Source organism: Bos mutus, chromosome 7 (genome assembly GCF_027580195.1).
Source record: "Bos mutus isolate GX-2022 chromosome 7, NWIPB_WYAK_1.1, whole genome shotgun sequence".
Classification (NCBI taxonomy): Eukaryota; Metazoa; Chordata; class Mammalia; order Artiodactyla; family Bovidae; genus Bos; species Bos mutus.
The window spans coordinates 29312847-29338713 of record NC_091623.1 but is presented as its reverse complement, the minus strand read 5'-3'; the positions used below and the strand labels follow the sequence as shown (position 1 = coordinate 29338713).

At 37.2% G+C, this 25867-nt stretch overlaps 1 protein-coding gene across 3 annotated transcripts in view; it reads left to right on the top strand.

The window, feature by feature from the left end:
- The window catches only part of CHD1 (chromodomain helicase DNA binding protein 1), a 70610-nt gene extending 63683 nt beyond the window's left edge, over positions 1-6927 (top strand). For 2 of the 3 annotated variants that reach the window (XM_005897774.2, XM_070373176.1), the window contains 4 exons: positions 1884-1980; positions 2931-2982; positions 3739-3949; positions 5385-6927. In XM_005897774.2, the coding sequence (XP_005897836.2) occupies positions 1884-1980; positions 2931-2982; positions 3739-3949; positions 5385-5730 (706 nt within the window). In that variant the 3' untranslated portion in view covers positions 5731-6927. The remainder of the gene's footprint in view (positions 1-1883; positions 1981-2930; positions 2983-3738; positions 3950-5384) is intronic. The other variant, XM_070373178.1, reaches the window with a different exon arrangement.
- Positions 6928-25867: the final 18940 nt, after the last annotated feature.

The window sequence follows — 25867 nt, the reverse complement described above, 5'->3', positions numbered from 1 at the left end:
ATCATCTTATACTGCAGTTAAGCAAACAGCTGTTCCAAACTAAATTAAAAAAGAAACGAAAACACTTGAGAAAGCCACATCTGACTTAACAACACTGCTAAGAATTCTTTTAGAAATCACCAGTTATCCATCTCTGTATGCACATATGCTGGGATAATTTTGTAGTTATTGCATGACACAGATTTCTGATTTCCAGAATTTATTAACATTTAGCAATTTAGTAGTTTACAAGCAAGCAGCTCTTCACACATATCTGTGTTCAAAATCAAAAGGCTGCGAATGTTTGATCTTAGTGGAAAAAGAATTAGAAACCTTGTCCTTTGGCCTTACCGTCACTTAGTCTCATTACCCCATTTGTTTATTTTAAAAATTCTCTGCTACATCTGACTGTGCCTAACTGAAGGATGGTGCAGGTTAGGTACTTTACACAGTTAGCTCATTGAAGACTTCCTGACAGTGTATGTTTTGTAGTCCTGGGCAGTTGATGCTTGGTAGTTGAGAGAAATACGTCTTGGCTATTAAGAAATACCCAAATTAAGTGCTGTATAATTTTATTTCTCCCATAAAAAGGAATGAGAAAAGTTATTTTCTAGCTAAGGATTTTTGCTTTTTTAGACTTTCTTCTGTACTATTGCTGAGAGATGACTTTCTTTGGGGAAGTCATTATTCACACAGGGTTTTATTATTTTTTAAAAAATCACATAAATGTGGACTTGTGCCTCAGTGGTAAAGAATACACCTGCCAGTGCAGGAAACATGAGTTCAATCCCTGATCCAGGAAGATCCAACATGGCCTTGGCGCAACTAAGCCTGTGCGCCACAGCTATTGAGCCCATGCTCTAGAGCCCGAGAACCGCATCTGCGCCGAGCCCGTGTGCCACAACTGCTGAAGCCTGCACACCTAGGGCCCGTGGCTCTGTAACAAGAACCCACTGCAGTGGGAAGCGCACCTGTCACAACTAAAGACTAGCCCCCATTCACCGTAACTAGAGAATAGCCCACGTAGCAACGAAGACCCAGCACAGCCAAAAAAAAAAATCACTTAAAATCTGTTGCTTGAACTCAGTAAAGATACTGATGTTAGGTAGTCCACTAAACCGCCATCGTTGGCTCTTTAGTAATTTCTTTACTCTGTTTATGTACGCAAGATTCAAAATCTTTAACATACCTACTGGAAAGCTAGAGGGTCAAGAAAAATTGTAAATATATGAAATTATTACTTTTATAGTGATGGCAGACAGACTTCAATTCACATGTCACTGATTTGTAGTGGCTCTGAAGAAGCTCTGTTGAGACGAATCCAAAGACTGCATCTGAATTTGTGAAGGAATACCATGGTCAATTACTAATCCTAATCCCAGCATTGGGATGGGAAGAGAGGCATAAACATGGAATACTGTCCTGGGCTTACAGTGTCTGATCATGTTACTCTTATGACCATTACATCACAATTATAAAATGACAGAAGCCTTTTAATGCATTATTCAGGACTTCTCTTTCACAAGCTTAATCCATGTTTTCTGATGATATTTTACTTGAACTACTAACATAGTTTATTCCTTTTATATCTAATCTGAAACATAATATGAATCCCTTCCTAATTTGTAAGTTTACTTCTCTTTAGTTTCAAATCTTCAAATCCGAAGACTATAAAATGAAGGAATTTGGAAGAGAAGTAAAAGTTAACACTGTCTAGTTTTATTGGGAATCTTATCCACTTACGAAGGTTTTTTTGTTGGTTTCTTTTTTTTTAATGCTAGAAATAATATCCTGAGACTTTTTTCCAGAGAGGGCTAAGATGTGTGTGTTTCTGTGTATACTAAAGGGATTTCATTAAAAACTAAGTATTTTCAATCAGACTAATTTGCCTTTTATTCTTCTAGAAACCTGTGGATTTTTGTATCTAAGTTTACTGAGTTCGATGCAAGAAAATTACATAAATTATATAAGCATGCTATTAAAAAACGGCAGGAATCCCAGGTAAGTAAATGCATCATTTTTCTTTATGTAATTAAAACAGATATTCTTCCTTATACAAGAATTCAGCTAATAAATGTAGAAGGAATAAGGGAAATAGAAAATCTCTATTAAAGTATTAATACCACAGTAAAAATTGCTGCAGGTGAGAGCTTCCAAGGAAAGCTAAAAATTAGTGGGCAAGAAAACAAGACACTAGCATAGTCTGAAAGTATCTCCTCCAAGATCTTTACTGATTACAAAGAGAAAAATCATAGCTTTGTAGAGGAGAAACCTGCCTTAGCTGCCTTAAACAAGCAGTTAAGATTAATGTCACCAGTCATAAGACATAGTGACACCATGAACCCCCTGTATTGTGTACTGAAAAAGGTACATCACTTTGTGGAATTCTTGGCAAAAAGGAATCTCATGAGTCAAATCATGAGAAAATATCCCATAAACCCCAGTTGAGAAATACTCTGTAACTGTCTAGTACTCATCAAGTGTCAAGGTCTTAGAAGACAAGAAAACTGTCCCAGATTGGAGGAAACAAAGAGGACCTGAGTCCCAGATTGGGTTCTGGAGAAAAAGAACCTTAGTGGAAAAATGTGAAATCTGAATAAAGTCTGTAGTTCAGTTAAGAGTATTGTACTAAAGTATAAATTTTTTAGGTTTGATTATTATACTGTGGTTATATAAGAAACATTAAAATTAGGAGAAACTGGTAAAAAGCATATGGGAACTCTCAGTACTATTTCTGCAGCTTTTCTCTAAGTCTAAAGTTATTTTGTTTTTTTTTTTTTTTAAAAAGTCATAGGACCCATAGTTTCTGCTTTTAAAAAATATCTGTTAATGTTACATTTATAGATTCTAATAGAGGAGACCTTCTTTTAGCATCAGGATTTTCTTTTTCATGTTTTACAATGTTGTTTGACGCCACTTAAAAGATTCTTACATATGTGTATTTATTTTAGCAGAATAATGACCAGAACAGCAGCTTGAATACGCAAGTGATTAGAAATCCAGGTAAGTCAGTCTCGTTAATTGTTTTGGAAAGTCAGTTTAAAAACTGGTCTTTTTTTTTTTGCTGGGAGGGTGAGGTGTTTTTGATGATATATGCCCATGTTAAATTTAGTATCTTAATAATCCTTTTTAGCTTATTAACTTTTCATAAATCACTATTACCAGTTTCTAAAAAATATAGAATTGTTGAACATATTTCAAAAAAATTATTTGGAGTATTAACAGATTAGTTAATATTAATAGATTAATTATATTAATCTAATTAATTGAGTGATTAATTGCTCTGTGCAAGAGTCATAAAAGTATAGTCTGAGAAGGAAATGGACCTTAAATTTTTTGTTGTGATTCTTCACATTTCAGATTAAAGTAAACCTATTCATAAGCCTTAGTATGACTTTTTATAAACTATTTTCTAAATGCTTTAACTGCTTGTATTTGGGAACTGGACAGTCAAGAATCCGCCTGCATTACAGGAGACTCAGGTTCAGTCCCTGTGTTGGGACGATCCCCCTGGAGAAGGGAATGGCTACCCACTCCAGTATTCTGGCCTGGAGAATCCAATGGACAGAGGAGCCTGGTTGGCTGCAGTCCATGGGGTCTCAAAGAGTCGGACAGGAGTGAGTGACTAACACTTTGACTTTCTCACTTTCGTTGGTTGGAGCTGAAACAGGAGTTCTTATAATCTAGCAATTAAATTATTTTGTTTACCATGTATTTTTTTAAGTCATTAACAGAGGTTGGACACTTTTATCTTAACAGATGTAGAAAGATTAAAAGAGAATACAAATCATGATGACAGCAGCAGGGACAGTTATTCGTCTGATAGACACTTATCTCAATATCATGATCATCATAAAGACCGACATCAGGGAGATTCGTACAAGAAAAGTGACTCTAGGAAGAGACCTTATTCTTCTTTTAGTAATGGTAAAGATCATCGTGATTGGGATCACTACAAGCAAGACAGCAGGTAAACTTGACAATTTTAAAATTTTGCATATTGATGTCTTTATTTGTTGTGTTTGACTTTATTGACCAATTCAGTTTTCAGGTAATCAAAACACGTCCATGTAAAACAAAGGTTAAATAAGAAAAAATAAATCTCTCTATAAAAATGGGTTTTTAATTATAAATTTAAGGTCAGAGTATACAATAAGAAAATATTTAGTGTAGGGAGTTCTATAATTAGTCATGGGATTCATTGTTGGTTTGGCGAATATGGGCTAAAATACCTTTCAAAATATAGTGAGGTAAAATAAAAGATTGATGGACTGTGGCTGAAGTGCGATGGTGAATTCTACATTCCATTGCATTAAAAAAACCTAATTTTTGTTTGAATAATTAATTTATGTAAAAACAACTCATTGAGGTTAAATTTAATCAAAGCAATCTGAAGATGGTCCTGAAATCACGAAGTTTTCTCCACATATTGTTTTTTTAAAGTCTAAATAGTAAACAACTGGAATATAATAACAGAATACATTTTACTCCTGTTGATAAGGGGATATTTTCATTTAATAAACCAAATAAAAATACCGAAAAGAGTAAAAGATCAGAAATTAAGAAATTAATAGGTTTGTTTGTATTTTAGTTGTGCTCACTAAAATTTCTTCTGAGACGCACAGCCACATTATAAACTTAGAAAAGCACACAGTGAGAAAGAAAAGCCATATTTGTAGTGGTATATGTTTATAATTTCACAGACTTGCATAACAGTTTATATTGCTTATAATAAGGACCTTTTGTGAACAAAAAAACATTAAATTATATTTGATGTATTTTATTTGAAAAGGCTAACATCTTAGAAATTACTTTTCATTAAACTCCCATAAATTTTTAGCAGACTGCCACATGCTTATGTGTGGAGTAAATTTCACAATGATTTGTATATCAGGTCTTCCTATATAAATAATCAGATTAAGGAAGCTTTCAATAGGCATCACCAACCAATAAAAGTTCTCTTTTATAGATATATTTCATAGACTGTTTTAGAGGTTTTTATTTATTTTTCCTGCTGCAGACTCAAAAGGCTTTGATTTCAAGGGTATTTTAGATGGATATAGTTGTCTTAATTCTAATTAATTAGTTCCAATAAAGATGCATTAAATACAAATGATGCACAGAAGAAAAAGTAGCAACCAATCTTAAATGGCCATGTGAAGTTAGATGCCATCTGAAGTGCTTTGTATGGTTTCACTTTAGTTTTTTGAATGGAATAGTTTTTCCAAAGACATGCAGAGATAATTTTTCAGTGATTTTTAATGAACTCACGAAATTTTATGATGAAACACTGAATTTGTATAGAATTAGAAATATGCATTATTTTTGTTTTATTTTTAATAAGATTTATTTGGAAACATTAATTAGCATTGCTAATTTAAAATTCCTGATTTCTCTTTTATTAGATATTACAGTGATAGAGAGAAACACAGAAAACTGGATGATCACAGGAGTAGAGACCACAGATCAAATCTGGAAGGAAGTTTAAAAGACAGAACTCATTCTGATCATCGTTCTCATTCAGATCATCGGTTACATTCAGACCATCGATCAAGTTCTGAATATACACACCATAAATCTTCCAGGGATTATAGATATCACTCAGATTGGCAGATGGACCATAGAGCTTCCAGTAGTGGTCCCAGATCTCCACTAGACCAGAGGTCTCCTTATGGCTCCAGATCTCCATTTGAACACTCAATTGAACACAAAAGTACACCTGAGCATACCTGGAGTAGTCGGAAAACATAACGAAAACTGATACTGTCTTTCTGGACTTTTCTTTTAGCCATATATCATAAACCAACACAGTAATTGCCTTACATGACTTGAAAGATATAAACAGATCTTCTGTCAGTAGCAGTATTGTTACTTCTTTCCAGGATGCAAGGTCTATTATCCCAACAGAAGAGAAAATATTTTTATATTTAAGGATTATGCTGCACTGTACTACAAATATTGTAGTACTATTTTTTTTCTTTTTTAAAGAAATGGAAAATGTTTACTATTACAGGGACCTCAACACTGCCCTTCCATGTAGGCTGGATAAAACTGTTTTTAAGTCAGTGATTTTAGACTGACGTCCATTTAAATTATGTTTGTATATGAACTTTACTCTTACCTGTGATCATGTTTCAGGAAGGAATGAAAGAGAGTTCTTTTCTTAATAAAGAAAACACGCTCAAGGACTTTATTCACTTTCCAAAGCTACTTGTTTACATTGTACACTGCGACCACCTTGCCGCTTTTCATCACAAGCTTGAATATTTAAATTCTGTACTTATATCTGTAAAATAGCCAGGAATTTCCTGTTTGTGATCTATTATTATGCCTTTTTACACACACACAAACAATGGCTGTAAATTATTGTAAATGAATTAAATGAGCTTTCCTTACTTCCTTCCCCTTCTCAGGCTTTTTTTGACTGTTCCTTTCCCTACCAACTCAGGCCTTCTTATTGTTTAAATATATATATATATATATATATATATATCAGTGTAATAACACTTTTAATGATTTATCTCGATGGAATCATTGTTTAGAATGTAAAAAAATGGGGAAAGGGGCCACTTAATTCCATTATAGTCCTTTTTATATTGACTATTTTATTAGATACATGTTATTTCTTTCCTTTTCCCTTTTTTAGTCAATATTGTGTAACAGAATGGTGAGATGATCTGTAAAATCTAAACTGCATGCTCTGGAAACATTTTTTTCAGATGCATTTGGTTTAAAAGGGTAGGTCTCTGAACACTTCCAGAATCCAAAAGGCCAAAAGTTATTGTAAATCCATTTGTTTTCCTTTCATGTGGGCAATAATGTCAAATGTGCTATGCAGCCAGGTAACATTTTAGATAAACTTGATTGACTTTTAATAAAAACTGTTACAATGCACACTGATTGTATATAAAAACCTTATATATGACAAATTAAATTTAAGAAAAAGGATATGTGGGCTCCTGTAATTTTCTGCTGCATTCTTATTCCCTCAAGCACCTAACTTCTTTTTTTTTAATACTAACATTTAGTTTCCAGAAAAGAGTATTTTGGTAAGCAGTTGAACATTGTTAATTTGTGGCACTACAATTAAATCTATTTTGAAGAATATATGAATATATGAAGTAAAATTTAGATAATAGAAATCTTTGCTGGACTCTTGATTTTCTGCAGATATTATTTTAGAATGCCTTATATTTATTTACAGATTTTTTTTTATTTTGTTATATTCAGTGGGAATTTTTAAATCTTGTGGCATACACTCTTGGATGTATGCTGTGCTATAACACATTTGAACCTTAACTCTGACAAATATATTGATATATTCCTATAATATTCTTAAATGTGTCTGTAGATTAGCTGTGGGAGTGATGTACAGATATTTGTCTATAGATATATTTTTAATATTTTCCTTTTATCCAGTTAGGTCTAAAATTTACACTATGTGTACTAAACAGAGCTTCTATATCCCCCCAACCCTTTTTTAACAGCAGTGATTCCTGTTTAGATAGTTATCTTGAATGTCATTTCCTGGTATGTCAGATAACTTGTGGAATAACTCAATTTTTATAAAAGTGATAAAACAATTTAATGCTGGTATACGTTTTTGTAAGTTATTTTTTCCACTATTAGTATAAATGATTACTTTATTCCACAATATAACATTTAATAAAAAATTTGTAATGCTTATTAAAGTCATATTAATACAGCTAACAGATCAGGGTTGACATTTTCCATTCATCACTCTGTAGCTGGGACATTCGCATTATATCCTATTGTGAAAATTTCATAACTCAATACTACATTTTTGAGACAAATGAAATGGACTCTTAGCTTTCTTAACAGTGCTATGTGGAGTATTTCAGGCAACTAATCAGCTGAGTTGAATGAAAAATCTACAACTGTATGTAACATTTATTAGTTGATGGCAAATATGTTCATTATTTGTAAGAATCAACAATTACGTAGAAAAGGAACAAGCCATACATTTTAAAAGACAAAATGGAGAAAAACATCAGTACATACGTATGACAGGAAACATTCTCTATAAAAATATGCCTAATTTTTGTCTTTTTACATGCTCATTCTGATTTGCCATTTTTATTCATTTGTGTTTAATTTTTTAAGAATGAGGTTATGCATAGTACTGTACTAATTAACCCTCCACCTTAAAAATATACAATAAATGATTCTTATTAAAAGCAATGGTCTGCGTATAAAGAAAATATTCTTTGTTTAGGGTATCTTAGAAAATAATTTTCAGACTGGAAAGCTGTGAAAAACGAGTGTGAATGATTCGTTTGTTAATTTCAGAGTGAGTGGGTTAATAAAATGAGAACCTTTGAAGTTGCATAAAATGTAGACTACACATGTAATTTCTCTTGAGCTCTGTCTTTGAGGTTAACTAATGGAAGGTTTGTGTAGATTATATGTTGGTTTACCCAGATTTCATTTCCTTGAGCTTTATCCAGAATATACACAAAAGGTAGATGGCATAATACTATCTGCACCACATACTGCTGCTGACTAGAAAATGATCACTGGACTATCAATAACTTTGAGTGTTTTTAAGGTGGGATTTGAAAAAACAAGTTTTTAAAATTTATTTATTTTAATTGGAGGTTAATTACTTTACAATATTGTATTGGTTTTGCCATACATAAACATGAATCCGCCACTGGTGTACACATGTTCCCCATCCTGAACCCACCTCCCTCCCCGTACCATCCCTCTGGGTCAAACAACTAATCTTATATACGATTTTTTTCCCTAGACTTTCCCAGCTTCATCTGAAACAGTATGAATTGGTAAATGTGACTGTACTGTTAAAAGTTTCTGCACTGATATATTTAAGCATGTTAACATAGATACTTCTATTAAACATTATTTATATTCAAGGCTCGATTTAAAAATGCAAACTGTTACATATTATTGTGGCACTTTATGCAAGGCTGATGGATGGAACACATTTAAAAGGAAGCAACTAGGTAATAGTGCACCAACAAAATATCTTGAGAAAATGGTAAAACTTCTGTGTTAAAATTCTTAAGGCGTTTACTTTTAGACATTTAAAATAAAGTTCAATTAAAATTCTATTTTATCCTGGAAAAGACTACGTTGATAGTGATTTTGCAGAATGCTTTATGCTAATTTTTTACTTATTTTAGCACCTACCTAATAGGTTGATTTTATTACAGATAATCTTTGGATTCCTTATAAAGAAAGACCTAGATTTAAGAAATAGTACTTATGTTAAATAATGAAAGATGAGATTACTTGGTAAAGTAGAATTTAAAAAATAGTTTCAGATTGTTTTCAAGTCCCTATACAAGGTCTCCACGGGGGCTTCATGTGCCAGATTTTCTATTGTAAAAGGCCATTAGCCACCCTGTCCTTCAGTTAAAAAAAAATTTACCCAACCTTTACTTGAAATGGAATTGGTAAGTCAAACTCCCAAATGAATGAAATGTTTAATTTTAGTTTCATGTTCTCTACATTTGAGTTTTGATCTAAATATTAAATTGAAGTATAAACAGTCTCAAGGAATTCCCTAGCTTATAATGATCCTATTAAATGATCATTGCCTGCATTGATGACATACATATTAACACTTCACATGCAGAAATGTGCATTGCCTTGTAGTTTCATACTGTAGGCTGCTGTTAGATTTCCAGTTTGTAGAATGAACTGTGGAGTCGAACTGGCACTTGTTGCTTGTGTTATCCTCTTTTTAATTTTAAAATCTTAGCTTTGCCTCTGGTGGTATAGTTTGATTGTGCTAAGTCTAGGTGTGGTGTTTGTTTTTTGTTTTTTGGGTTTTTTTGTTCAGGTCTTGCCTCTGCCCAGTTGGTTTTACTTTCTGGAATTCCTATGGTATTCTAGCCTGTGATTTTTGAACTTCAGTTCCCTGTCTCAACAACTTTACTGTTTTTCCTTCTCTTTCCATTTCTGTGCTAAGTATCTTCAACTTAACCACTCCCCATAAAGTCATCTCCACTTAGATATCTAATGTGTGTGTGTGCTCAGTCATGTCCAACTTTTTGCAACCTTATGGACTGTAACCTACCAGGCGCCCCTGTCTGGAGTTTTCCAGGCAAGAATACTAGAGTGGGTTGCCATTTCCTCTTCCAGGGGATGTTCCCAATTCCAGGATAGAACCTGTTTGTCTCCTGCATTGGCAGGCGAATTCCAAAGATTTCTAATAGATACCTAATTTTAAAATAGTAAAACTTGATTCAACACTTCACCAATGACGTTTAAAAAAAAAAAGCTTCCAAATGTTCCATAATTTTTGATGAATATACTCCGCATTCACAGCTCTCTATTCTATGACACTTTCCCTGTAGCTACTTCTGTTTGTTTTGCCTCACTCATGTTACTCCCATTGTTTTTAGAATGCACCCAAGAATAGTCTTGGGTCTTTGGATTAGAGCGTTTTCATCCCTGATTTGCAAGAAACATGTTCCCTCGCCTAATTGAAGTCTCAGCTTAAGTATCATCTCAGGTCTCTATATAAGTACCCTGCCCTTATTTTTACATTCCTTATCTTGCTTTCTCTTCTAGTGCCGAACAATTATTTGACTTTTTTTTTGTTTGTTTGTTGTTGGCTGTCCCTTCACTAAAATGTAGTTTTACTTTATTTTGTTCATTGCTGTATCCACAGCACCTGAAAGAGTGCCTCACATATCAGTTCTATTTTTTCTTCATTATTTTGATGTCTCCCAGAAATGCTGTGCTCCATAAATGCCAGCTTTATCAAACTTTTCTTTCTTGCCACTGTTACCCGATAGGTTAGTATCAACAGAAACTTGTGTGTGTGTTACTAGTCTGTTTACTATCTTTCAGTTTTTAAACCTAATAAAAGCATCTGAGACATTTGAGAAATATAGAAACAACTAAGTCTCATTTTCTATGAATTAAAGTTGGTAGAGAAGGGCCCAAGTAATATTTATAGGGATTTTAATATTTATTGATGTGAATAACAGGTTAATTCCACTGTTACAAATAAGCATGCATATGCTTACAAATAAATGAAAATTTGGTTTCTGGAACTCATGGCTCCTTAGGAAATCTAATGATACTTTGTGAAGAAATGTTTAGAGATGTGGTATGTAATAGGAAAATATAAGACATTTTAATGTATATTTCTGAAAGGAAATGTTTTTACGTGGCATGCCACTATCTTTTCCTACTGACAAGTAAAGAACAACTTGTAAAGACACTATAATGCTCTTGAAATCTTCAGCCTCTCAAGTCTGTTAGTTCCTCCCTTTATACAAGAAAGGTCGACACAGCCAGTATCTATTTTGGGGATAAAGAGTAAGTTGATGGGAGAGACATTCTTATGGGGAAGTCTGCCCCGAGGTGAAGCTTGAAGACTTGGCACTCTTTCCTCCTACCAGACATTTGGCATTTCTTAACCCGGTGGGGGTATCAAAGACCCCAGGGACACTGTGGCCATCCTTGGGGGACTGGGCCTGCTGGGCTTCTTTCAGTTCCCTAGAGCCAGACATCCTGGAATGCAAACTCAAGTGGGCCTTAGGAAGCATCAGTACGAACAAAACCAGTGGAGGTGATGGAATTCCAGTTGAGCTTTTTCAAATCCTGAAAGACGATGCTGTGAAAGTGCTTTGCAGTGTGGCTGTCTTGAACTTTTCCAAGTTCAACTGGTGCTGAAGCTCTTCTGTTTTCCCCAGGGAGGGACAGAGGACTCGACTCTTGGCCAGAGCTGCTGCAGACGGTCTCTCTGCTGGATCAGGGTGGATCATGCTCTCGAGTAGTTGGTGGAATTCCTTGGAGAGCTCCTGAGGAATGTCTGGAAGGTTCCCCTCACGAATATGATGCCACTCGGTGCTGTTGGTGGGCAACAGCTCTGCTCCTGCAGCCACCGCGATGGTCAACCCCAAGGCAAATATGTCTGCTTTGGGGAGGTGCTGATAATTCTCTTGCAAAATTTCATTAGCCAAGAAGCGACTGTCCCCCTCTTCCACTTTGGGATTGCTTATTGATGTCACATGACCCCCAATCTATTTGCTTTGACTCTCTTGTAACTGTTATAATGGATTTTTATTTTTCTGAGTGTTACTAATTTCTCCTGGATTTTATGAAAAGTTGGCTTTGATTCCTGTGATTTTATCCTATTTTATCCAAATCCTTTACTCTGTATATATATTCAAAGGAAATAGAACATTTGTAAATAAAGTTTTTTTTTTTTTTTAATCTTGTCCAAAGCCAAATAGGAATAAAGCACTTTTCTTTGTAAATATGTAACTAACAAAGAATGAGAAATGCATGTTGGAAACCACAGTAGGTAGGAGAGAGAATTTAGTAGGCTAGGGCTAACAGCCCTTGGCTTTAAGGTTCAGTTTCACAGCCTTCACAGCTAATAATGGCCAGGCTATGACACAAAATCATGTTGGTCACAAAAGCATTTGAGAACAACTAGTTGTGTCTTTTAATGATGTTACTCCTGTTGTGGCTTATAGGCTTTTTGGCTACCTTATTTTCTTCTTTCCCTTAATTTTTAAAAGCAAATTTTTAAAAATTGAATAAACCAGTGAACAAATCATCACATCAAAAAAAAAAAAAAAAAAAAAGACACTATAATGCAAGAGAAATAGGTTGCGTTTGCAGTATTTTTTAAGTGAAATACAAAAATCCCCTTTTTATTACTGTGTAACATTTCTTGTATTGGATGTACTACAGTTTGTATCCATTCACCAACTGGGTTTTCAATCTTTGTTTCAAAGTGGATATACCATTGTATATTCCCACCAGATGTGAGTTATTACTCTATTCATGTTAGTATTTTGTAGTATAGGTTTGGTTTTTTTTTGTTTGTTTTTAGCCATTCTGATAAGTGTGCAGTGATAATTTGCATTTCCCTAATGATAAGTGGTAACAGCTTTTAGTGTCTTTATTTGCCATCTGTTGACAAAGGTGACAAAGGTCATGAGGAAGGAGGCTCGACATACGCAAAGGCGGGATCGAGCCTCAGGAGTCCCCCTGGAAATCCTCGAGCGTCTACCCCCATAACCAGAGCCTGCCTACTTTACTACTTTGTGCTCTTACCTACACCTCTGACTTTACGGGGGGCTGTCCCCCACCACCTCTTTCGGAGAAGGAGTTAACCTAGAGCTCCAGTCAATAAAAACTCTTGGGTGTGACAAGAGTGTTTTAACCTACAAACTCCTCTGAAGGTTCTCTAGCCTGCCTGACAGGCTCGTCCGGCCACATGTGATTGCTCACAGCCTCCCAACCGTGAGAGGCACGAGATGCTTTAAACCTTCTAAAAACAGGTTCCTTAGAAAAGTTAGAAAACTATTAGTATAAGTATAATGGGCTGATTAGAAATTGTATTGGTGAAGGGTTTTTCATTTGTTGAGCCAATGTTTGTTGCTAAGTCTCCACATCCCCTGCCCTTACACACATTAATGAATATATAGAAGGAATAAGTATTAACCTTTGATATTAATCACGCTAGACCTTAGGCTAAGTAAATTCTTTCCTTAACTAAAACCCACTACACCCTCACCCTGTAGGAATGTAACTTTACTTGGGTGGCGTCTGTTTTGAGAATAATCAGCCCTGGAGAAATAAGTGTCCTGATTGACTGACCGCTGTCACAAGGAGAGGGTCAGAAATTGTCAGCAGGCCCCCTGGCCAGAAGATGATGTAACACCCTAAGACCTCTGTATACATTTGTGTGAAGCACCTGACTTTAATAAAAGTCAGGACTGCTGTCCCCACGTGACTTTTGTATAACATCTCAGTGTATAAAAACAGACTCTGGAAAATAAAGAATTGGGATCAGTTTCTCAAATACTGGTCTCCCCATGTCGCTCTCTCTCTCACTCTGGTTGAGTCTCCATCTGGAGCGCGGAACCCACCATGCTTACTAATTATGCCTGGGCTTCTAAGATCCGACCGGGAGGCCTCAGTGTCTCCTCTCCTTCGGGAGAACGGAAGGGCGCCTGCGGCCTACGTAAGTGGTGCAAACTTCTTGTCTTGAAGTTTTATTGGTCTCCCGCGTAAACCAAGCTACTCAGCCTCTTTTCTCCACTGAATTTTCCTACTGAGCTATCCTTATTCTATTACTCTTTATATCTTTAATTAATATCTAATTGAAGCTATTGTATCCTGATCCTCGCCTCGCCGTCTCTCCTTGAATACCCTGGATCAGCCGGGCTGGTCCCCGGCAGGTGGCGACCGAGACAGGGATTTTCGAAGGTAAGCTCCCCAAAGCAATCAGGGCCATCAGCCCTATTGCTCCCCGTTCTCGGAACAACTGGGTCACCAGCCCCCTTGTTCCCCCACGGAGCAGTTTGGGTGACCAGCCCTACTGCTCCTCCCTCGGAACAGTTTGGGCCATCAGCCTGCTGTTCCTCCCCCGGAACAATCTGGGTCATCAGCCCTATTGTTCTTCCAATGCTCGGGACGGCTAGGACCCCACTCGAGGGTGCCGCGGACCCCCCTGTAGGATAGACAGGGCGAGAGGAGTGGGAAGTGTTGAAAGTGTTAAAGAGTTAGAGTTAGAAAAAATGGTTTCTGAAGTTAAAAGGCCAAAGAAAAGCCTGATCTTTTGATAGCTTAAAGCAAAATCTTTTACTATACTTAATTTTCTGACATGGATAACACTGAAACTAAGAATGGCAACTCTTTATACAAGTAATCTGAAACTGTTAAAGAAGCTACTGTTAATTTAGATACTTGGGTGAAGGTGAAAAAAACAACTAAACACTTATCCTATAAATATGATTAAAAATGTTCTGGATCCTCGTCATGAGGCTGTGGGGTGACCTATGGGAGAGGCTATAGCGGTGGATGGTAGTGGGTCTCCACCTTCTGCACAGATCATATTTTCTGCCATTGACGAGGAAGAGGAGGGACACTGTGCTCTACCTCCCGAGGAGTGAGAGGGCTTACAGGACGCTGCGGCTGGGCGCCCTGGCGAGCCCCCTCTCCCTCTACACAAACCTTTAAAAATTTATCCAACAATTTCTGATTTAAGGCGACTACTCCACCTCTGCTTGCACCTCCCAGGGCCTAAAAATTCCCCAGTTTACATCCAAAGCCTCCCAGAGCATTGCCTAAGGTTGAAAAAGATTAAAAAGTTTTCTTTTAAACAAAGGAGCTTTTAAAAAAATACACAATATACAGAGCCTGCTCCTTGCAGAAAACCCCCTCTGGGGGGGCCTCACCCAAGCAAAAAAAGAGAGAAAAATAAAAAGAAAAAAGAAAAAAAGTGAAAAAGAAAAAAGGAAAGAAAATAGAGAAAGATCTAAAGATAGAAAAAGAACTAAAGAGTGAAAAGGAGAGAGGAACGGAGGAGGAAGGAATCAGGGAATGCAGCAAGATAGAAAAAGGAAAAAAGGAAGTTAGAAAAAGAGATACAGAGAGAAAGAGAGGGAGGAGGAAAGAAAAAGTTAGAGAGAAAGAGGGTAAAGGAAAAGAAACGAAAGAAAGAGAAGGTAGTAAGAAGGAAGAAGGGAGAATGAAAGAGGGAAACAAAAAGGAAATGATAGAAAGCGAAAGAAAAGAGAAGAGGAAGGAAAAAAAAGATAGAGTGAGGGAAAGAAAACTTGAGAAAGATTTAAAGAGAAGAAGGAAGAAAAAAATCAGCAGAGGAGAGAGAGAGAGGACTTACAGGACACTGTGGCCAGACACCCTGGCGAGCTACCTCCCCCTCTGCGCAAACTTTTAAAAAAACTTGTCCACCACTTTCTGATTTGGGGCGATAGCTGCCGCCTCCGTTTGCGCCTTCCAGGGCCCAAGAGTTCCCCACTTTGCCCCCAAAGCCTCTCAAAGTGTTGCCTAAGCCTGAAAAAGATAAAAAGTTTTTTAAACAGTGGAGCTTTTAAAACAGACTGCATGCACAATATGCAGAGCGTGCTCCTGGAGAAAACCCCCCAGGGGGTCTCACCCAGGCTAAGAGAAAAGCAAAACGGTAAGGGGATTTAGCAACAATATTAACCCCTGACAAGCCGGTTACTCCAATTCCAACGGGAGTGGCTGGCCCCCTACCTGAGGGCATTGTAGGACTTGTGCTAGGGCGTAGCTCGCTTTCTTAAAAAAAAAAAAAAAGAAAGAAAGAAAGAAAGAAAGAAAAAAAAAAAAAAAAAAGAAAATTTCGTGGTGCATGGTGTAGTAGATTCTGATTATATTGAGAAATTAAAGTTTTGACCTCACCGCCTACTAAAACTGTGCAAATTAATAAAGGTCAAAGAATAACACAGCTTTTGCTTTTACCTTAGTATCAGACAGGAAAAAACCTTGACTTCTCAAGCTAAGAGCCACAGAGCATTTAGATTTAGTGATCTAGCTTTTTTGGGTGCAGGGAATTACAGCTGCAAGGCCTTTAAAAGATCTTTTAATTCAAGAAAATAAAATGTCAGGGCTATTAGACACAAGAACAGACGTCTCTTAACATTGCTGGAAAAGACTGGCCCAGTTCCTGGCCCACACATACTACTAAAAATGAGTTGGTGAGATTAGAGAAAGTGATATGCGGGCTGAGAATGCTGTAGAAAAAAAAAAAAGTGAGGGAGAGTTTAAAACCTTGAAGAGTAGTGAGTTCCTGTTGCTGGAAGTATTCAAGCAAAGATTAGATGGTTGCTTGTCATCTAAAAAGCTATAGACCAAATTTAGGTTACAAAACAATAACTGGAGAAGCTTATAAACATGTTGTGCAACACCTCTTTACTTGCTTCTCATATTTAGGTGTGCCAAAAGTTTTAAAAACTGATAATGCCCCTTTGAAGCTGTGGGAGAGATTGTTTACTAACTTTAAATGATTTCCAAAAATTATTAGGGGACATTAATTGGATATGCCCTCATTTAAAACTGACTACTACAGATTTAAAGCCTTTATTTGATTGCTTAAAAATTGATCCTAATTCCAGTTCTAAGAGAAAGTTGACTAATGAGACAGAGTTAGCTCTTGTTGAAGTGTATGAGACTTTAAATGATCAGTTAATTAAGATTAATATTACCAAAAGATGAGATTAAATTATTTTTGCCACGAAACATACACCTACAGGGTGCTTGTGACAAAAAGGCCCATTGGTTCCATCTACCAGTGACCCCAAGAAAAGTAGTTTTATCTTATCCCAGCTTGGTGGCACAATTAATTATAAAAGGAGGAAAAAAGAAATGTGGAACTTTTTAGAAAAGAAGTAGCAAATATAGTAATTCCATTCAATAAGGATCAACTGCAAGTCTTTTACAAAATAGTGATGATTGGCAAGTTGCCCTGATAGATTTCAGGGGTCAAATTTTGTTTCATTTGCCCTCAAGCCCCCACAGTAGTTAAAAGTTCAAAAATGTTAGATTGGCAGTTTGAGAATACCTGTGGAACTTTCCAACCCTACGTAGTTCCTATGCTCCCCTTTACCCTATGGGAGAGGGACGTGCTGTCTCAAATAGGAGATACTCAGAGAAGGGTTTTCTCAATTTCTTAGTGATCAACAGGCAGTACAATTAATAATACTATATATATTATTATAAATACATAATATAAATATATTTGCCTAATTGCAGTTCGCCTAATTAGGTATGGGTATAAATAAAATATAATAGAGGTATACCTAATTCTATTTATGGATCTATACTTAATTAATCTGTATATAAATTGGTATGTATACTGTATATGCATATTATATATATACTGTATAATTAAATATATATTACAGTAATATAATGTGTGTGGCTGATATTAATTGGTATGGTTTGATGTGCTGTGATGATATATGTTCTATATACTGTATAATTATATATGTGTGACATGTGCTATTACAGTACATTGGTTTGTGTTGGCTGGTATTAGCTGTGTACGTGTTGTATTGCTGTAATATATATTAATTAACATATTAATTATAAAGATTAATTCAAGTATATTGATTATGTCAATAAGTTTATACTTGTTGCCATGTATAAATACATATATAAATACATTTTGCATTTAGATATACCTGTATACCAAAATGAGATAAGGAGGTTATGCATTTATTATTTAAATTTATACAGAGACCTAAACTAAACATTACACCTAAATTAACATATCCCAAAATTTATGTTGTTAAAATGTAAATTTTAAAAATTTAAAAAATTAAATTGACAACTGCTTGACAATTCCTTTACCATAAAACCCCCATAGGTGTAATTGGGGTAGCCAGACAAAAATTGGTTTTATGGCAAAACGGCCCCTAGAATGGGTCCATCTTCCCGCTCAAACTAAAAAGTAATAGCTTCTTATCCGGGATTGATAGCTACTTTGATATTAAAGGAAAAAAGCAGAGCATTAAATTATTTGGTAAAGAGCCATCAGAAATTGTTATTCCATATAATAAAGAACAACTTGATGCTCTTCTAATGTTTGAAGATTGGCAGATTGCCGTAGGAAATTATTGTGGTCAAATTCTGCATCATTTACCTTCGCATGTTTTGCTGAATTTTATATCCAGACGTCCAGTTATTTTCCCTGTCAGATGTAAACAATCTCCTGTTCCAAATACTCAAATAGTTTTTACTGATGGGTCAGCAAACGGTAAAGCCTCCATAGTTACTAAAAATCACCAAAAGGTTTTAGAAACACAAGAAACTTCAGCTCAAAGCGCTGAAATAACAGCAGTCATAGAGGCTTTTGCTATGTTTGGAGATGAGGAATTTAACCTTTATTCTGATTCTCAGTATATTGTCAGGTTGTTTCCACACATTGAAACTGCGTTTTTTGTCTAAAAATAAAACTACCATATTTCATTTGTTAACTAAATTACAGCAACAAATTTGGAAAAGAAATAAAATATTTTTCATTGGACACATTCGGGCTCATTCCGGATTGCCCGGCCCTTTAAATGCCTTTAATGATTTGTCTGACCAGAAATACAGTGGCTACTGTGATTGAGGAGACCAGAGCCTCTCACTCACTTCATCATCAATATGCTACTGCCTTAAGATATCAATTCCAAATTCCCAGAGAAACTGCTAGGGAGATTGTGCGTTCTTGCTTATATTGCCCCACTGTTTATAATAGTCTACCTATGGGAGTTAACCCTCGTGGTCTCAAACCTAACATACTCTGGTAAATGGATGTAACTCATATCTCTTCATTTGGAAAACTTTTCTTTGTTCATGTAACTATAGATATCTTTTCTCTCATGTCCTTATTGCAACGTCTCGTACGGAGAGGCAGTTAAAGATGTTATACAACATCTCTTTACTTGTTTTTCATATTTGGGCCTACCAAAAGCTCTGAAAACTGACAATGCTCCTGCTTACACTTCTAAGTCTTTTCAGGAATTTTGTTTACAGTTTCAAATTAAACACAATACAGGCATCCCTTATAATCCCCGGGGACAAGCCATTGTGGAAAGAGCACATCAAACATTAAAGCTTCAAATTCAAAAATTAAAAGAAGGGGAGTTTAAGTATAGCTCTCCCCATCAAATCTTGCAACTTGCTCTTTTTGTAATAAATATTGTAAATGCCGATTCGGCCGGAACTACTGCAGTGCTTCGCCATTGGTGCCCGGAACAACAAATACAAAACCATTAGTTAAATGGAAGGACCTCCTCTCAGGACAATGAAAGGGTCCTGACCCATTATTAACTAGCGGTCGAGGATGTGCTTGTATTTTTCCACAGGATGCAAATTCTCCAATTTAGATCCAGGACAGGTTGATTCTCCATGTTGCAGACCCCCAGACATCCAGTTCCCCCATTGCTTCGATCACAAAAGAGGAGCCCGCCGGCAGGGGAGACAAGATAAACATCGAGATCCCGGCGAGACTGACAGGGCTGCTGCAGCATGAACTCCAACCAGAAAATAATTCTACTTATTCTGTTTTAGCTTGTCCACCCTTGCCTTATGTTTTCCTTTACTAATGACTCAACAAACTTAATGTAGGCATGAATTATTCAGGTGGACCTAACGTAGTGACTTGTGAACAATGTATGCTTTCATCTTGTTTAAACCCTCAATGTAATGTTTGCTCCTTTGTGGTGTTACAATGCCCATCCTATCTTATGGTGCCTATATGATAGCTATGGTCTTACTGTGTTACAACAATTGCAGGATTTAATGCGATCGCGATGGTTTGTGGTCTTGCTTATCCTAGGAATATCAGCTTTGATAGCAACAATTACTTCTGTTACTGCGGCAGCAATATCATTGACTCAACAAGTGCATACTGCCCAATATGTTGATACCATGTCTAAAATTGTTTCTTTAACTCTAGCAACTCAGGAAGCTATAGATAGAAAATTGGAGATGAGAGTAGACGCCTTAGAAGAAGCAATTATGCATATTGGGATTGAGTTACAGGCTTTAAAGGTGAAGATGGCTTTGACATGCCACACTGATTACAGGTGGATATGCATGACATCTTTGAAGGTAAACGAGACAGATTATGAATGGGAAAAGATTAAAAATCATATCTCAGGTGTTTGGAACAGTTCTGATATTGGCCTGGACTTAGGGAAACTTCATAATCAAATACAGACCTTGGAACACTGTCCACTGGATTTTACCACCACTGGAGCAGCTAATGACTTTTTCACACCATCTCTAACTTTATTTCTGGAAAAATATTCTGTCTAATATCCCTAGTCTCTAATCCTACTTCTCATAATCATTCTTCCTTGTATTGTCAGGATTCTCTGGCAGAGCATTTGGAAGCTCATGACTGAGCTGCATCTGGCTGTTTTTAAGAAATAAAAAGGGGGAGATGTTGGGGGCCAGAGTGAGGTACTCCGCCCGTGACAAAGGTCATGAGGAAGGAGGCTCGACATACGCAAAGGCGGGATCGAGCCTCAGGAGTCCCCTGAAATCCTCGAGCATCTACCCCCATAACCAGAGCCTGCCTACTTTACTACTTTGTGCTCTTACCTACACCTCTGACTTTACGGGGGGCTGTCCCCCACCACCTCTTTCGGAGAAGGAGTTAACCTAGAGCTCCAGTCAATAAAAACTCTTGGGTGTGACAAGAGTGTTTTAACTTACAAACTCCTCTGAAGGTTCTCTAGCCTGCCTGACAGGCTCGTCCAGCCACATGTGATTGCTCACAGCCTCCCAACCGTGAGAGGCACAAGATGCTTTAAACCTTCTAAAAACAGGTTCCTTAGAAAAGTTAGAAAACTATTAGTATAAGTATAATGGGCTGATTAGAAATTGTATTGGTGAAGGGTTTTTCATTTGTTGAGCCAATGTTTGTTGCTAAGTCTCCACATCCCCTGCCCTTACACACATTAATGAATATATAGAAGGAATAAGTATTAACCTTTGATATTAATCACACTAGACCTTAGGCTAAGTAAATTCTTTCCTTAACTAAAACCCACTACACCCTCACCCTGTAGGAATGTAACTTTACTTGGGTGGCGTCTGTTTTGAGAATAATCAGCCCTGGAGAAATAAGTGTCCTGATTGACTGACCGCTGTCACAAGGAGAGGGTCAGAATTGTCAGCAGGCCCCCTGGCCAGAAGATGATGTAACACCCTAAGACCTCTGTATACATTTGTGTGAAGCACCTGACTTTAATAAAAGTCAGGACTGCTGTCCCCACGTGACTTTTGTATAACATCTCAGTGTATAAAAACAGACTCTGGAAAATAAAGAATTGGGATCAGTTTCTCAAATACTGGTCTCCCCATGTCGCTCTCTCTCTCTCACTCTGGCTGAGTCTCCATCTGGAGCGCGGAACCCACCATGCTTACTAATTATGCCTGGGCTTCTAAGATCCGACCGGGGAGGCCTCAGTGTCTCCTCTCCTTCGGGAGAACGGAAGGGCGCCTGCGGCCTACGTAAGTGGTGCAAACTTCTTGTCTTGAAGTTTTATTGGTCTCCCAGCGTAAACCAAGCTACTCAGCCTCTTTTCTCCACTGAATTTTCCTACTGAGCTATCCTTATTCTATTACTCTTTATATCTTTAATTAATATCTAATTGAAGCTATTGTATCCTGATCCTCGCCTCGCCGCCTCTCCTTCAATACCCTGGCTCAGCCGGGCTGGTCCCCGCAGCCATCCTTATCTCTTTCGTAAAGTATCTGTTCATGTTTTTGTTCCAATTTTATGAAACTTGATACAAGTCATCTATTAGATAAGTTTCAAAGGTTTTCTCCAGGTGTATGACTTGTGTTTTCATTTTCTTAATGATCTCTTTTGAAATGCAGACTTTAAAAAAATTCTCATAAATTCCAGTTTATCCACTTTTTTTCTTTCATGGTTCACTAATTGTGTATAGAAATCTTTGCCTAACTCGAGGTCACAGAGATTTTTCTATGTTTTCTTCTAGGAGGATTATACTTTTAAGTCTATGATTCATTTCAAGTTGATTTTTATATGTATTATAGTATGAGTATGGATCAAAATTGTGTGGGGGGTAAGTTTTCTCGTTCTTTGTTTTTGGAATATGTGTATCCCATTTTTCTAGTACCACTTGTTAAAAAGACTGCCCTCTACGTGTGGGTCTGTTTCTGGGTTCCCTGTACTGGTCTATTAGTTCATATTTCTAGGCTAACACCACACTACCTTGGTGACTTTATAGTAAATCATGAAATCAAGTAGTAGGAACTTTAAGTTTTGTTCTTTTTCAAAATCGTTTTGACATTCTAAATTCCTTTGCTTTTTTTTTTTATGTATATTTTAGGATTAACTTTAATTTCTACCAGGAAGCCTGCTCGGGTCTTCATTGAGATTATATTGAATCTATAAACTATTTGGAGAATACTGACCATTTAACAATAATTGAGACTTCTAACTTATTTACACTTGATGTATCTCCTTTGTTAGGTTTTAATTTCATCAGGTACTGTGATTTTTCAGTGGATAAATATTATATAGTTAAATTTACCCCTTAGTAACTCATATTTTTCTGCAATTATGTTTTATTTTAATTTCAGTTTTTAAGTGTTCATTGTTTTGGGGATTTAACCTTTACTCTGTGACCTTGCTCTCCTTCATGGATCACAGCCTAGTCATGGGGAAGGGGCTTCCATAACTCACTGAAGCAATGTAGCCATGCCTTGCAGGGCCACCCAAGACAGACAGGTCAAAGTGAAGAGTTCTGACAAAATGTAGTCCACTGGAGAAGGGAACAGCAAAGCAGTCCAGTATTCTTGCCACAACAACCCCATGAACAGCAAGAAAAGGCAGAAAAATATGACACTGGAAGATGAGCCCCAGAGGTTGGAAGATGGTCCAGTATGCTACTGAGGGGGCTTCCCTGGTAGCTCAGATGGTACGGGTCTGCCTGCAATGCAGGAGACCTGAGTTCAATCCCTGGGTCAGGAAGATCCCCTGGAGAAGGAAATGGCAACCTACTCTAGTATTCTTGCCTGGAAAATCCCATGGACAGAGGAGCCTGGTGGGCTACAGTCCCAGGAGGGTCACAAAGAGTTGGACCCAACTAGATAGCATATTCAAAAGCAGAGACATTACTTTGCCAACAAAGGTTCATCTAGTCAAGGCTATGGTTTTTCCTGTGGTCATGTATGGATGTGAGAGTTGGACTGTGAAGAAGGCTGAGCGCTGAAGAATGATGCTTTTGGACTGTGGTGTTGGAGAAGACTCTTGAGAGTCCCTTGGACTGCAAGGAGATCCAACCAGTGCATTCTGAAGGAGATCAGCCCTGGGATTTCTTTGGAAGGAATGATGCTAAAGCTGAAACTCCAGTACTTTGGCCACCTCATGCAAAGAGTTGACTCATTGGAAAAGACTCTGATGATGGGAGGGATTGGGGGCAGGAGGAGAAGGGGACGACAGAGGATGAGATGGCCGGATGACATCACCGACTCAATGGTCGTGAGTTTGAGTGAACTCCAGGAGTTGGTGATGGACAGGGAGGCCTGGCATGATGCGATTCATGGGGTCAGCAAAGAGTCGGACACGACTGAGCGACTGAACTGAACTGAACGACTTCACTTTCACTTTCACATGCTACTGAGAAAGAGCAGGGGGCAATTACTAATAGCTCCAGAAAAAATGAAGTGGCTGAGCCAAAGCAGAAACAATGCTCAGTTGTAATGTGTCTGGTGGTGAAAGTAAAGTCCTATGCTGTAAAGAACAATATTGCATAGGAACCTGGAATGTTAGGTCCATGAATTAAGGTAAATTGGAAGTGGTCAAGCAAGAGATGGCAAGATTGAACATTGACATTTGAGAAATCAGTGAACTAAAATGGACAGGAATAGGAGAATTTAATTCAGATGACCATTGTATCTACTACTATAGGCAATAATCCCTTAAAAGAAATGGAATAGCCTTCATAGTCAACAAGAGAGTCTGAAATGCAGTACTTGGGTGCAACCTCAAAAACAACAGAATGATCTTGGTTCATTTCCAGGGCAAATTATTCAACATCATAGTAATCCAAGTCTACGCTTCAGCCACTGACACTGAAGAAGCTGAAGCTGACTAGTTCTAGGAAGACCTATAACATCTAGAACCAACACCAAAAAAGAGAAGTCCTTTTCATCATAGAGGATTGGAATGCGGAAGTAGGAAGTCAAGAGATACCTGGAATAATAGGAAAGCTTGGCCTAGGAATACAAATAGAACAGGGCAAAGGCTAAGAGTTCAGTCAAGTGAACACGCTAATCAGAGCAAACCCCTTTTCCAACAACCCATGAGACGATGCCGTACATGGACATCACCTGATGGCCAATACCAAATCAGATTGATTATGTTCTTTGCAGTCTAAGATGGATAAGTTCTATACAGTCAGCAAAATGATGACCAGGAGCTGACTGTGGCTCACATCATAAGCTCCATATTACAAAATTCAGACTTAAATTGAAGAAAGTAGGAAAAGCCATGAAGCCATTCAGGTATGACCTAATCAACCCCCTTATGATTATACAGTGGAGGTTACAAACAGATTCAAGGGATTAGATAGAGTGCCTGAAGAATTATGAGCAGAGGTGTGTAACACTGTACAGGAGGAAGGATCAAAACCATCACAAAGAAAAAGAAATGCAAGAAGGCAAAGTGGTTATCTGAGGTGGCTTTACAAATAGCTAAAGAAAGAAGAGAAGTGAAAGGCAAGGGAGAAAGGAAAAGATATATCCAACTGAGGGCTTCCCAAGTGGTGCTAGTGGTAAAGAACCTGCCTGCCAATTCAGGAGACCTAAGAGATGCTGAGTTTGATCCCTGAGTTGGGAAGATCCCCTGGAGGAGGAAATGGCAACCCACTCCAATATTCATGAGGACCCCATGCACAGAGGGGCCTGATGGACTACAGCCCATAGAGTTGCAGAATCAGATACAACTAAAAGAACTTAGCACACATGCATGCATACCCAACTGAGTGCAGAATTCCAGAGAATAGCAAGGAGAGCTAAAAAGGCCTTCTTAAATGGACAATACAAATAAATAGAGGAAAACAATAGAATGGGAAAGACTAGAGATCACTTCAAGAAAACTGGAGATATCAAGGGAATATTTCATGCAATGATGGGCATGATAAAGGACAGAAATGATAAGGCTCTAACAGAAGCAGATTAAGAAGAGGTGGCAAGAATACACAGAACTATACAAAAAAGATCTTAATGACCCAGAAAGCTAGGATGGTATAGTCACTCACCTACAGCAAGACATCCTGGAATGTGAAGTCAAGTGGACCTTAGGAAGTATTACTATGAACAAAGCTAGTGGAGCTGATGGAATTCCAGCTGAGCTATTTCAAATCCTAAAAGATGATGCTTGCACTCAATATGTCAACAAATTTGGAAAACTCAGCATTAGCCAAAGGACTGGAAAAGGTCAGTTTTCATTCCAATCCCAAAGAAGGACAATGCCAAAGAATACTCAAACTACTATACAATTGTGCTCATTTCACATGCTAGGAAGGTTATGCTGAAAATCCTTTAAGTGAGGCTTCAAAAGTATGTGAACTGA